Genomic DNA, 12,535 nt, shown 5'->3' on the forward strand with positions numbered 1-12,535 from the left:
TTAGTAGGTAAACCTACTGGAAGTGATAAGAAATGATCTAGCTTCAAAGGATCTTGGATGGCTTGAAAGTTCTTGAAGTAGGATCATGACACAAAAACAAGTTCAAGTAAGATTTTTACTCGAATTAAGATAGTTTATAGTTATAGAAATTGAATCAAAGTTTGAATATGAATATTACCTTGAATAAGAAAGATAACCTACTGTATATAACAAAGGTTTCTTGATCTTAGATGATTACTTGGAATGGATTAGAAAGCTTGGAAGTAAATTAGTAAACTTGAAGGGATTTTTGAAGTGTTCTTGAAGTGTTCTTCCTATGATGATTATAGCTTGATTCTTGAAGTGATTTTTGATGAAGATGATGATTAACTACTGGAAAAATACGTTCATAATAGTGTGGGTGTGTTGAGAGAGAATTAGAAAGAGAATTGGAAGTGAAATGGAGTGAATGATGAGTGGTAATTGGTGAGTGGTGAGTGGGGTTAAAAGGAGTTCTAGTTAGTTGACTAGCTCATGGTAGAAGTTAAAATTGATTATTCATACATGACATAATCAAGAGTGGAATCCCATGCTAGTTCCTATTGGTATATACCCATAGTAAGTACGTTTTGAAGCTGTGTATAATACGGGTAAAAATACGACTAGAATTCTTGATGAAAGAAAAGAATGGGAAAGTAACTGTAACCATTTTCGTTAAGTATGAGTGTTTTGATATATGTCTTGAAGTCTTCCAAAAGTATTTTAATACATCTAAATACACTACATGTATATACATTTTAACTGAGTCGTTAAGTCATCGTTAGTCGTTACATGTAAGTGTTGTTTTGAAACCTTTAAGTTAACGATCTCAATTAATGTTGTTAACCCATTGTTTATTATATCTAATGAGATGTTAAATTATTATATTATCATGATATTATGATATATTAATATATCTTAATATGATATATATACATTTAAATGTCGTTACAACGATAATCGTTACATATATGTCTCGTTTCGAAATCCTTAAGTTAGTAGTCTTGTTTATATGTATATAACTCATTGTTAATATACTTATGGAGATACTTACTTATCATAATCTCATGTTAACCATATGTATATCCATATATATATCGTCATGTCGTTTTTACAAGTTTTAACGTTCGTGAATCGCCGGTCAACTTGGGTGGTCAATTGTCTATATGAAACATATTTCAATTAATCAAGTCTTAACAAGTTTGATTGCTTAACATGTTGGAAACATTTAATCATGTAAATATCAATCTCAATTAATATATATAAACATGGAAAAGTTCGGGTCACTACAAGTTATGCTGATGCAGGTTATTTATCTGATCCACATAAAGCTAAATCTCAAACTGGATATGTATTCCTAAATGGAGGTACTGCAATATCATGGCGTTCTCAAAAACAAACACTTGTTGCTACATCATCAAATCATGCCGAAGTGATTGCATTACATGAAGCTACTCGGGAATGTTTTTGGTTGAGATCAATGACACAAATCATTACTGATTCTTGTGGACTAGAACGCGATAAAAGTCCAACAATTATCTATGAAGATAATGCAGCTTGCATAGCACAGATGAAAGAAGGGTATATCAAAAGTGACCGAACCAAACACATACCTCCTAGATTCTTCTCATACACTCAAAATCTCATTAAGGACAACGAGATTGAAATGAGATATGTTCAATCCAGCAAAAACTCTGCTGATCTTTTCACGAAAGCACTTCCAACTGCTATTTTCAGAACACACGTTCATAACATTGGCATGAGACATGTTCAAAAGATGTAACAACCGAAGCGATGTCTACTTGAGGGGGAGTCAACTCCATGCTGCACTCTTTTTCCCTTAGCTAAAGTTTTTCCCACTGGGTTTTCTTTAGCAAGGTTTTTAACGAGGCAGTAACTTACAGTTGATCTTCAACAAACAAAATTGCTATCCAAGGGGGAGTGTTATAATATATAAATATATATATATATATATATATAAATGGATAGTCAATTATTGATACACAAAAGTAATATTATTGTATTACCTAAACTTGTGATATTTTTGCTATAAATAGCCATGAATGCAAGCATTAAACTTGCACCATTTCTCACACTTACAAAGTGTTTCTTTCTTTCTCTCCATTATCATCTTTATTCTTACACTTCATTATTAGTATTCTTAATCAAGAATCAAATCACTAAAGGTAGTTATAAGCCTACTGAATTATAACATCAAGAATCAAACCACTAAAGGTAGTTATAAGCCTACTGAATTATAACAATGTTTACCTATTAATAACAACAACTTGATTGATTGTAGCCGAAGAAAAAAGTTATCATGAGTTATTGAAAGTGTCATTCGATGAGTATAAAACCGTTCTATCCCACAAAGAACAGTGAGTTTACTATACTATTACTCTACTCTTTTCGTTCTTAATTTTAATTTTATGGTTACTAATTTAATTACATTATTACATTATTTATTTAAACCCTGCTTGCCTAACTGTGTTATCCTTTCACATTGGTACATTGTAGATTACTATGGCTAAAACTGCATTTTCTTATAAACAGACCGTGAGTAATCTTTCTATTTATCTATCAGTTTTTATTATGTTTCCAATTTTGTATATTTCAACTTTTTTCTTATATATTTCCGATCATACTTACTTTTTTGTTTATGGATTTCATTGTAGTGATACGACTCTATTGAGTCGACAACAATCGTCGATTTATTGGCGACTTGACTGACTCTTAGAGCCTAAATTAAATTTCAGGCAGGAGTTAAAACCCATGGAAATTTGATTCTACCATTTTCATGGCGTCTAATTATTTTTATTTTATTATTTTTATTTCTTTTTAAACTTTTTCCTACTTAAAGGCCAGAGGTCCTCTCGGAAGCAATCTCTTTATCCGTCGAATAGAGAGAGGGATGACTTTCTCTACTTTTGAGAGTGTTTCACTCTGGGTGAAGAAATGACTTGTCTTTATTCTCGGATAGAGGAAGGATTGTCTACATCTCACCTCCCCATACACTACTTATGTGGTATTGGGTTTTGTTGTTTTGTTGTATTGTAGTTGTAGTGCCCACTATTATAAAGAAGAAAAAGAATTAATTGAGAGTGGACAATATATCGACGTTAGTGATCCCTATATTCTTCGCTATTTGAGCGAGCTTGATAAGGCTCGTGATGAGTTGAGAAAGAGCATCGAATCGATATATGTGTCAGCAGAAGAGGGAGCTCGAGGAGATGTTGAAGAACATGAATGATGGTTTGGGACAGAAGAAGTAAACCAGTTGCTTCTAGTATATTTGACTAATCATGACTACCGAGACAAGTCGTTCAAGCTCATGATACGTATGTAGCCTTATTAGTATACCAATATGTATAGTTGAAGATAATATATTGATTTTGGATAATATTGAGCAGTATGTACCTGGCCAACTTCTTCACGTCCATATAAAAAATGACTTATTTGGTACGCTTTTGTGTATAAAAATCAAACATCTAATATTCAAGCTCGATCTCTTTTACGTCTTGATACTCTTTTCTTAAAGAACGTCATTTGAGGGCGGCAACGACCAAACTTTGTGAGGAGAAAGTTAAGTGGTGTGTATAATACAAGTACAAAACTCATGACCAAATGAATGTCATACAATGCATTTATGTTGATATCCAAAATACACGAGGGAAGTTGGAGATGGTGAATAAAAGCTTTGAAAGTGTAGGAAATTAGTATCTTACCCGAATAAAGTTTCATTATAGTTGGACAAAATTTCATTCCTCGTCCCTGAACTTTACATCAACTTTGACTCCTCGTCCTTTTTCTTTTTTTTGTGCATCCCTCGTCTCTAATGTATCACAATTATACATCCCTCGTCCTCACGTCTAGTTTCTGTCAATATTGACCGTTAACTCCATCACGTGTAGAACATGTGAGGGTATTTTAGTCATTGTATCATTTTCTTCTATTTACCTTTTTTTTTTCTTCCATTGACTTCTCCCTCATTCAATTCAAAACATAAACCATAATTTCTTAATTCAATAAAAATAACATCACCATTCCTTTTTGCAAATCTGTCATACACATTTCTTCCAAAAAATAAAAAAATAAAAAAATAATGAGATTCATGAGATACAAACTTGCCTCACTTGAAGCAAAACTTTTGGAAGAACACCTTTGTGCTCGCATGACAGTTTCACCTGCAAAATCAAGCTTCAAACTTTAATCAATGAACATGAAAATTTTAAATGATAATATTAAATTTGTGTCTGGAACGAAAAAGTGAAAAGAAAAATAAATAAATAATAATTCCTCACTTTTCCTTCATAGTTGAGGCAAAGGTTGTTGTACATCGCGTTTATATCTAATAGATGAAAAAAAAGTTATAAAAAAGAAAAAGATATACGGAGTATTCAAATACAGAATAAATAGAGTGCATAGATGTAGATGTTATATACAGTAAATTAAAAGTATACCACCATCGTCAATGTGTTTTCAACATCACCAGAACCAATTCAAGCTTGTCGTTTTCAACATCACCTGAACCACCATCGTCAGAACCACCATCACTGTAACCACCATCTTCAGAACCACCATCACCGTAACCACCATCTTCAGAACCAACATCACCGGAACCACTTTCCGGCCAAAATATTCACTTTCCGGCAATTTCAGGGACTGTAAATACGTTTCGAGGATTGTTTCAGATTCGTGTGGTGATTAGGATACTAGATCTAGCTTCAATTTCATGTTCTAATGGGGAAATCAAATTTTGATATTTTTGATGAAATAAAATGATGACGACGATGAATCTGGTGATCTAGCTCAAAGTTTGGTTTTGATTTTTGATTACAATTAGGTGATTTTTTTATTATGATGACGAGCTGATCATTTATAAATTTATATATACATTTATAATTTGATTTCTGATTTTGTAGAAGTATAAAATTAGAGTTTTTAATTTGTGGATGATTAACCTGAGATGATGAGGATGATGATGAAAATATAAGTTAAATAATAAAGAAAATAAATAAAATAAAAGGACTAAAGTACCCTCACATGGTTTGCACATGACTGAACAAACGGCTGAAATAGACGGAAACTAGACGGGAGGACGAGGGATGTATAATTGGGATACATTAGGGACGAGGGATGCACAAAAAAAAGAAAAAGGACGAGGAGTCAAAGTTGATGTAAAGTTCAGGGACGAGGAGTAAATTTTTTTCTTATAGTTGTAAATTCTAATTCTAATATCATACAATTACAAACAGAATAAACAAAATGAATAAGAACAAACGGTTTCCATAAAACAAATTCATTGTTTATATGTCTATTTTCCCGGGTACAACAATCAAAATAGTAGTAGTAGTGGTGCCGGAATTGAACAAATGCCTGAAAATGTTGTCATAACTATAACCAATCCTTGTGTAACCAGAATCGTTTGGTCCAAATTTGGAGACTATAATGCTTACAAACATATATATGAACTTGTGTGTATTTCTTACGCTACTTCTCATCACCACCTTGCAGTGGCGAATCCAGGATTAAAACCCAATGGGGTCCCATGAAAATTTTTCAAAGCTAATTACATTTGAAGGGTACTTTAGTGGTTGTTTACCTCGAAAAAACGATAGACTTTAAAAATATATGGGGTCCTATTATTAAATTTAGTGGCGTCCTGTATAATTTGAAGAGTAAATTGTATAAATTTTTTTAAAAATAGTGGGGTCATAGGACCCCACACTACAAGCTTTAGACTCGCCACTGCCACCTTGTTAGAGAACAAATCTCTAACTTATATCTCCACCAGGGAAAACAAAAGGATTAAGTGAATGGTATAATACCCACAAGAATTCGTTGTCCCGTTTGTGGGGGTCAAGGAGGCAGCACCCCCTTGCGATTAGACGGGGCAACGCTTCGATCCAAATGGTATAATACTATACATGTTTAATTAAAAGTTGCTTTCAAATGATTTTGCCCATTAAAAGGTGTGAATTTTCGTCAACATATATTCCCTGCCAAGACGAATGGTTGCCCTTTCGTTTTCAACCGAATTACAATATTTTATTTCTAGGAAAACACAGAATGCTTTCACAACAACACGTACAAAAAAAATCACATTGACACTATTACTATAATTTGATATGTGATTGCCTACAATCAAATTGATTACTTGTCTTATCTCAAATAAGATTTCGTGCAACTCAATGTTTGTAAGAGTCGATACATTTATTAGAAAAGTGTTTCACACGATTCAAGAAACAATCATGAATTATCAAATTACGACCCGTTTTTAACACAAATGTAATTAATTTCCTACAGAAAATAAATCAAGATACAAGCTTGTATTATACAATTAACAGTCATGGACATTAATTAAGTACTATCAATACAACAAAGAATATGGGAACATTCGTCCCTAAAACATGGTCATATTGCTATGACCCCATAAATAAATCTACAATCTAACCAGAAAATGCTAACACCAACATTCCAAAACTACCATATTAGCTCAAACACTCTTTGCTACTTCAATCTCAAAAAAAAAAAAAAAAAAAAAAAAAAAAAAAAACCTATAGTTCATCTGAACTCTCACATGAACTCCCAAGATTAGTCGACAAATCATGAACTAAAAGCCTGATTATGTTACACCCTGATGATATCGACAATTCAACACATTCTTGCAAATCTGCATCACAAACTATTAAAACCAATTCATGATCATCATCAAGATACTTCATTTCAAATGTACCCACATCCAACTTCAGCCTCTTTGCAACTTCTTCTTTCAACGTCACTATACCCGAATTTGCAGCTACTCGAAACCTAATTATGTCTTCTTTGTAACTTGCTTTTATCGTTATTGCCTTTATATCCGTTCTCGCTGTGAAAGATTGTACCTTTGGCATAACTTCTTGTACACTTTCAAGTGGCTCGGCGACAAGACAAAGATCTGTTAGATCATGTGAGCTTCCAGCATCTTCAACTAACATTCCTCTAAAGGGTTCTTCGGTTCGTGTAATTGCAAGAGAATCAGGTACACAAAACTCAGCAGCAAAATTCGGTGCTTTGACTTCTAATGGTTGACTTTCTGCTATTTAGACAAGTCGTTGATTATTAAATTGAATAGATTAAATGTAGTTAAACAAGAATTAAATTTTTAACGAAAATGTTACCTTGGCTAGACCGGTGAGAATTGGGGCTACCCGTGCTCGCTTCTCTACTTTCAGACGTTTGATTAACTTGTCCTTGATTGTTCTTTGGACTTAAAGAGACAAATGGTTTGGACCCAGGTGAACCTAGTTGATTAGTAGGTGAACCATTTGGAGCCGTTTGCCAAGTTGCTGTATCAACACCAACAGGACGTGAGGTGGTTGCTAAAGAAGGAATATTGAATGAGCCTTCTGCACCTTGTACCGATTCAATCACTCGTTTTAGCTTTGTAAGCGAGCGGTTAACCTTGTTGATTTTACGAGAAGGCCACCTTGAGATCCCGTGCTGTCTACATATTCGTTTCATTGTAGTTGGGCAAACTGCAATAGCAACAATAACTTTAACATTACTCCAACAAATGAGGGTTTGTATGATAAAACATAATGATTAAGTGCTGAATGATTCAAATCAAAATTTGAATGATTCAAAGGTTCTTATTCTGAATGGCAATAACCTGTCAGATTAATTATTATGTAAAATAATATATTAACCTTTTAAAATGATTAATGAAAAAATATTATTGTTTGATAAGTATTCTAGATATAATATAAGGAGGTTATTGAAGGAAATTGATGTGTTAGAACGATTAAGAGAGAACTCTAAACAATTCAGCATCATTTCAGATGTTACTCACAAACCCACTGAATGTTGTACGATTCAACATTGAAACCATTCAATTAGAGGCAATCAAACGCACGCTCAACTATTTTGGTCAAACTCATTATTTGTAAACACATATATATTGCTATAATTTAACAAAAAAAATGTATAAACATACCACCAAGATTCTTTGCTGCATCTTTAAGACTTCCTGCAAAATGCTGCTGAAGAACCTCCAAGCTAATCGACTTCTCCGCTTTCCCTCGTTTTCTCTCCGATTTCTTGACCGTTTCAACTTTCTCCGGTTTCAAACAAGTTCCATTTAACGCACTAGGTCCCACAATTAACGGGCGTCCGTTTGATATTCTAGATTCGGGTAGTTGAATGGACTCCATACCCGAATCTATAACATCACCATTTAAAGACGCCTTAATAATTTCTACAAATTTACCATCCTCTCTTATTTCTTCACCCGAAGCAATTTTAAGACTACGAAAATGTTGCTTCATCGAACTTAACAACGAGCCCAACATTTTTTGTTGATCATCACAATTAACCATATTAGGAGGAAGAAAAAACTCCAGAATATAATCATCATCACCAGTGTAACCACTCCTCAAACAAATTGCAAACGATCCAACCAACCCAAACAACCGCGCATAATGAACTAACGGGTACTCCGTTTTTCCAAAATGTGTAATATTCTCACAAAAACACGAACTACGTGTTGCAAACGCTCGTCCCGCTACCCCTTGTCCTTTTTGCAAGTGATGTTCGGCACAAGCCTCACGAAATCCCCACATACGAGCATCAACAACATAAAACGCTACATCGGTTGTTGACATACATATTTGTCCCATACAACTTCCATCAAAACTGCTGCAACTTTTTTTAAACCCACCACCATAGGCTAGTACACTTCGGTGCCTGCACGGGACCCACGTTTGAGCCAACGGGAAGTTATGTGTCTCGCAAACCGCAGCTAATACCTCCAGGATCTCGGCTAGTGCGTTTTGTCGACTTTCATTACATATCTGGGTTACAAAAAAAAACTAGGTACATATTGAGAAAATTGAAAATAAAAAAAAATAAAAAAATCAAAAAACAAAAAAAAAACTATAAAGCTTACTGCTTGCCTGCGTATTCGGGGAATCCAATATGTTTGAACTTTTCAAATTTACCGCCTGCAACAAAACTGAAGCTACATATTTCTGAATAATAATACCTCTCTGTCTCAAAATAATAGTCCCGTTTGACTTTTCAAAGTGTTTTTGTTAAATGTTGACTTCATATATTTTTATTTATGCTATATAGAATTTGATGAAAATTATATGAATGGATACGGTTTTGAAATGTTTTTTCATTGGTGTAACTTTCATCAAATTTTATATAATACAAACAAAAATATTTAAAGTCAAAGTTGAACAAGAAATAGTTGAAAAGTCAAAGTGGAAAGTAATTTTGGTACGGAGGGAGTATTGAATTCCAACCCGCCCATTTTAGCACCTCTAATGGACAACTAACCTCAAGTGCTTTGCAGACTTTATCAACCTCAGGAGCATAATTTATTTTCTGTGAAGTCAAAATTAACTCAACCACGCCAACACACGTCTGCCCAGAAGGTTCAAACACAGGCAAAGCTAAACTTCCACGAACGTTGTAATTTAAAGCGTGATTAAGCCGTTGATATTCTTTATCTGAATAATACTGCACGTTTGGAGTCCATTCTGGAAGCTTATGCCTGAAAACCCGACCCGGAAGCCCTAAAACTCTGTCAGTTTCGTCATCAAGAGAGAATGAATACATTAAAGAAGCCATCCTATATTGATGAAGTCCCGTGCAGTTTGGGTCAAGAACAAAGGGTTGACCAGATGTGGTTAGCATGTTACGACCCTTGTTTTTGACAGGTGCCCAGATTTGAGCAAGAACATGTTTTTCGCCCAATTCTATGAAGTAACGAAGTGCCATTGTCATTCTTTCCTTGATTACGCACGTTGTATCTTGAAGTTCTGATGGATTCATCCCCAAAATTGGCATCGGTAACCGTCTTCTTGCATCATTTGGTTTTTTGGTTACTTGATCGGGGTTATCAGCATCTAGTTTGAAAGACAACATTTATTAAAATGGTCACATTTAATCTCATAAGAATAGGACACTTCACATATAAATGGTTCAACAACATTTAAAGTTCAGGCTAAGTTTACATTCATTTTATTGTATTATTTTTCACTATCTCTAACCAACCCATACCAAAATTGTGACCATATTCTCAAAAAATATACCTATGCTTCCTTTTTTCTATATGAAAAAACATTAAGGTGTGATCTTAATGATTTTCTATATGTAACAAGGTTTAATCCCAAACATGATATCATATTCCATTTAAACATTATCCTACACAAAAATATTATCTTTAGACCAACTTAATTACTACTCTTTCCGTTCCAAAAAGACTATTCAACTTGATGTCATTATACACTTGTAAAATACAACTACAAAAACCCAAACCACGTACGTGTGGTTTGGACAATTGTAAAAATAAAAATAACTACTAAATATCATTAAACTCCTTAATTTACCCTCGTTTATTACTCTCTATCATTTACGGAGTAATTTTTAAAATAGAAGGTTTAGTCAAACTTGACTTGAACTTATCTTGGATCCAAAGTAAATTCTTGGGACAGATTACCTATTTGACTGACTGTTTTCAAGCAGACTTACCATTACCTTGTTTTGGTACTTGAATAGTCAAAATCACCTTTAGTCATTAATACATAAACTGAATCTAATTCAAGCTAAACCCATACTTAAAAAAATAGTACTCCCTAACTACTTAATAAAAGTTAAAAACAAAAATACTCACACGCACAAGCTAACTAACCTGAAAGAGGCCGTTGACCAACTCCAGAAGAATTCAACGTGACATTTCCGGCGGGTTTTTCATAACCATCGTTAACTTCAATATTGTTATTAAGATTGATATTGATATTATTATTATTATCATCAGAAAAAGCCCATAAAGGAGAAAAAGATTGCTCCGTAGCTGATAAAATAAAAGAAGGTTCAGATGAAAATATCTGATCAAAAGTCCAAGACCCATCAAGGTCTAGATCCATAGTCATCATCACCGGTGCTAATTCCGGCGACCCTTTTGTAATATAACTGTTTGACCGGTTATTTTCCTCTGTTTCCGGCATTAAAAATATAATATTTCCGGCGTATATGTTTGCATAGATACAGATATAGATATTGATTGATAAATATGAAGGAGGGTATGTAATTTGTATGGTGGGTGGTGATTCCAATAATATGTGGAAGAATCTAATACTACTACTAGTTGTAGTTTTTGGAGTTACAAATTGCAATAAAATGGTGCAAACAAGAATATATGATTTTTTTTTTTGTGAAACAAAAATGGTTGCAGGAAAATATAGAAAGGCGTCATCCACTTCCCCCACATTTGTTGGGTCCACATTAATTAAATTATATACGTTTTATTTGGACATGATGATTTATGGGATTTGCTTGTATTATGTTATTGTGCTGGTAAGAAAATTATAGTTATTATGATGAATGATGATTCTATAATTATTTGTACTAATTATATTTTTAATGTTCTTATGTTAAGTTTTCAGATTATTCTAAAAGAGTGATATTGTTTTAGTCAAATATATACGGCATAATTAAATTGTCCTCGAAAGTTTTTGTTGTAATAAGACTTCTTTTGTGTTAAGATGTCAATCACTATACCTTATGACATTCTGAGTGTGTTTGGCATACAAGCTTCTTGGAGCTTATGGGAGCTTATTGGAGCTTGAGCTTATTATTTTAATAAGCTCCATGTCATAAGCTTTGTTTGATAGACATAAAAAGTATATCTTATGAAAATAATAAGCTCTGAAAAAATAAGCTACTTGTAGTAGCTTATGAAAAAAAGTAGAGCTTATGAACTGAAAAATAAGCTCCTGCTAGTTTACCAAACACTTATAAAAAATAATAAGCTCCAGCTACCAGCTTTAAAAATAAGCTACAGCTCCAGCTCTAGCCCACAAGCTCCAGCTCCAGCTATAAGCTCCAGCTCCAGCTAGTTTCATCAAAACACACCCTCTATGTTAAGTTTTATGCGTAACTTAATATATTTTATATCGACCAACTTATTTTAATTTTTAAGGTCCTTAATATTTTAATTAAAAAAACACTAAACTCTATATAGATATGAGATAGAGATAAACATGATGAAAGTCTCTGTAATATTTGCCTAAACAAGACAAAGTAATTAAAGTTAAACACACTCGTGTAGTAGACATCGATTGGGAGTTTTATGTATATCATATTCTCATTGGTGGATGCTTGGATAAAAGAATCTATATCACCTTTTTCTTAAGTTGGATCTTGAATCGATTTGCAGAATAAAGATTTGTAGCTTTTTGTCATCGAATTTTTGTGGTTCGTGAGGCAACTTGTCAAATGAAAGCGTTTTCAAAGTAAGAATAAAGTATCAGAGTCAATTTAGATGCTATGTACTAAAATCGTATTTATTTCTTTCTAAATAGAAAGGAATATATCACTTCTAAGGCATCAATACTCAAGAAAATTAAACAATAAATTAATTAACTTGATATAGTAGTAAACGTCATAAAGTATACTTTTTATATATGTATGTATTTACGTAATGTTTTATTGGTTCAATTTTGTCTATTAAACTTTAAAAATGTTTTTT

General features: G+C 33.2%; 2 protein-coding genes across 3 annotated transcripts in view; one reads left to right on the forward strand and one right to left on the reverse strand.

Annotated features, from left to right (window-relative positions):
* LOC139862456 (uncharacterized) overlaps positions 1 to 3,530 on the forward strand; it is a 44,453-nt gene extending 40,923 nt beyond the window's left edge. For both annotated transcript variants that reach the window (XM_071851065.1, XM_071851072.1), the window contains exons 4-6: positions 2,321 to 2,396; positions 2,536 to 2,574; positions 3,076 to 3,530. In XM_071851065.1, coding sequence (XP_071707166.1) covers positions 2,321 to 2,396; positions 2,536 to 2,574; positions 3,076 to 3,268 — 308 coding nt within the window. In that variant the 3' untranslated portion in view covers positions 3,269 to 3,530. The remainder of the gene's footprint in view (positions 1 to 2,320; positions 2,397 to 2,535; positions 2,575 to 3,075) is intronic.
* A 2,785-nt stretch (positions 3,531 to 6,315) lies between these two features.
* LOC139862471 (protein NLP7-like) lies at positions 6,316 to 11,209 on the reverse strand. The gene is made up of 6 exons (XM_071851084.1): positions 10,697 to 11,209; positions 9,340 to 9,911; positions 8,952 to 8,999; positions 7,994 to 8,849; positions 7,179 to 7,535; positions 6,316 to 7,093 (listed from the first exon to the last, which is right to left on the reverse strand). The coding sequence occupies exons 1-6, from the start codon at positions 11,010 to 11,012 to the stop codon at positions 6,576 to 6,578; spliced, it is 2,667 nt and encodes an 888-aa protein (XP_071707185.1). The 5' UTR covers positions 11,013 to 11,209; the 3' UTR covers positions 6,316 to 6,575.
* Positions 11,210 to 12,535: the final 1,326 nt, after the last annotated feature.

This window comes from Rutidosis leptorrhynchoides, chromosome 1 (genome assembly GCF_046630445.1).
Source record: "Rutidosis leptorrhynchoides isolate AG116_Rl617_1_P2 chromosome 1, CSIRO_AGI_Rlap_v1, whole genome shotgun sequence".
NCBI classification, from domain to species: domain Eukaryota; kingdom Viridiplantae; phylum Streptophyta; class Magnoliopsida; order Asterales; family Asteraceae; genus Rutidosis; species Rutidosis leptorrhynchoides.

What these genes read in the sequence shown, in the direction of transcription:
- LOC139862471 (XM_071851084.1), bottom strand. Translation starts at nt 11,012, where the DNA reads ATGCCGGAAACAGAGGAAAATAACCGGTCAAACAGTTATATTACAAAA. An exon ending in TGCAGCAAAGAATCTTGGTG is followed by an intron (nt 7,536 to 7,993) that starts GTATGTTTATAC and finishes TTGCTATTGCAG; the next exon opens with TTTGCCCAACTACAATGAAA. An exon ending in TTCTCACCGGTCTAGCCAAG is followed by an intron (nt 7,094 to 7,178) that starts GTAACATTTTCG and finishes TCTAAATAGCAG; the next exon opens with AAAGTCAACCATTAGAAGTC.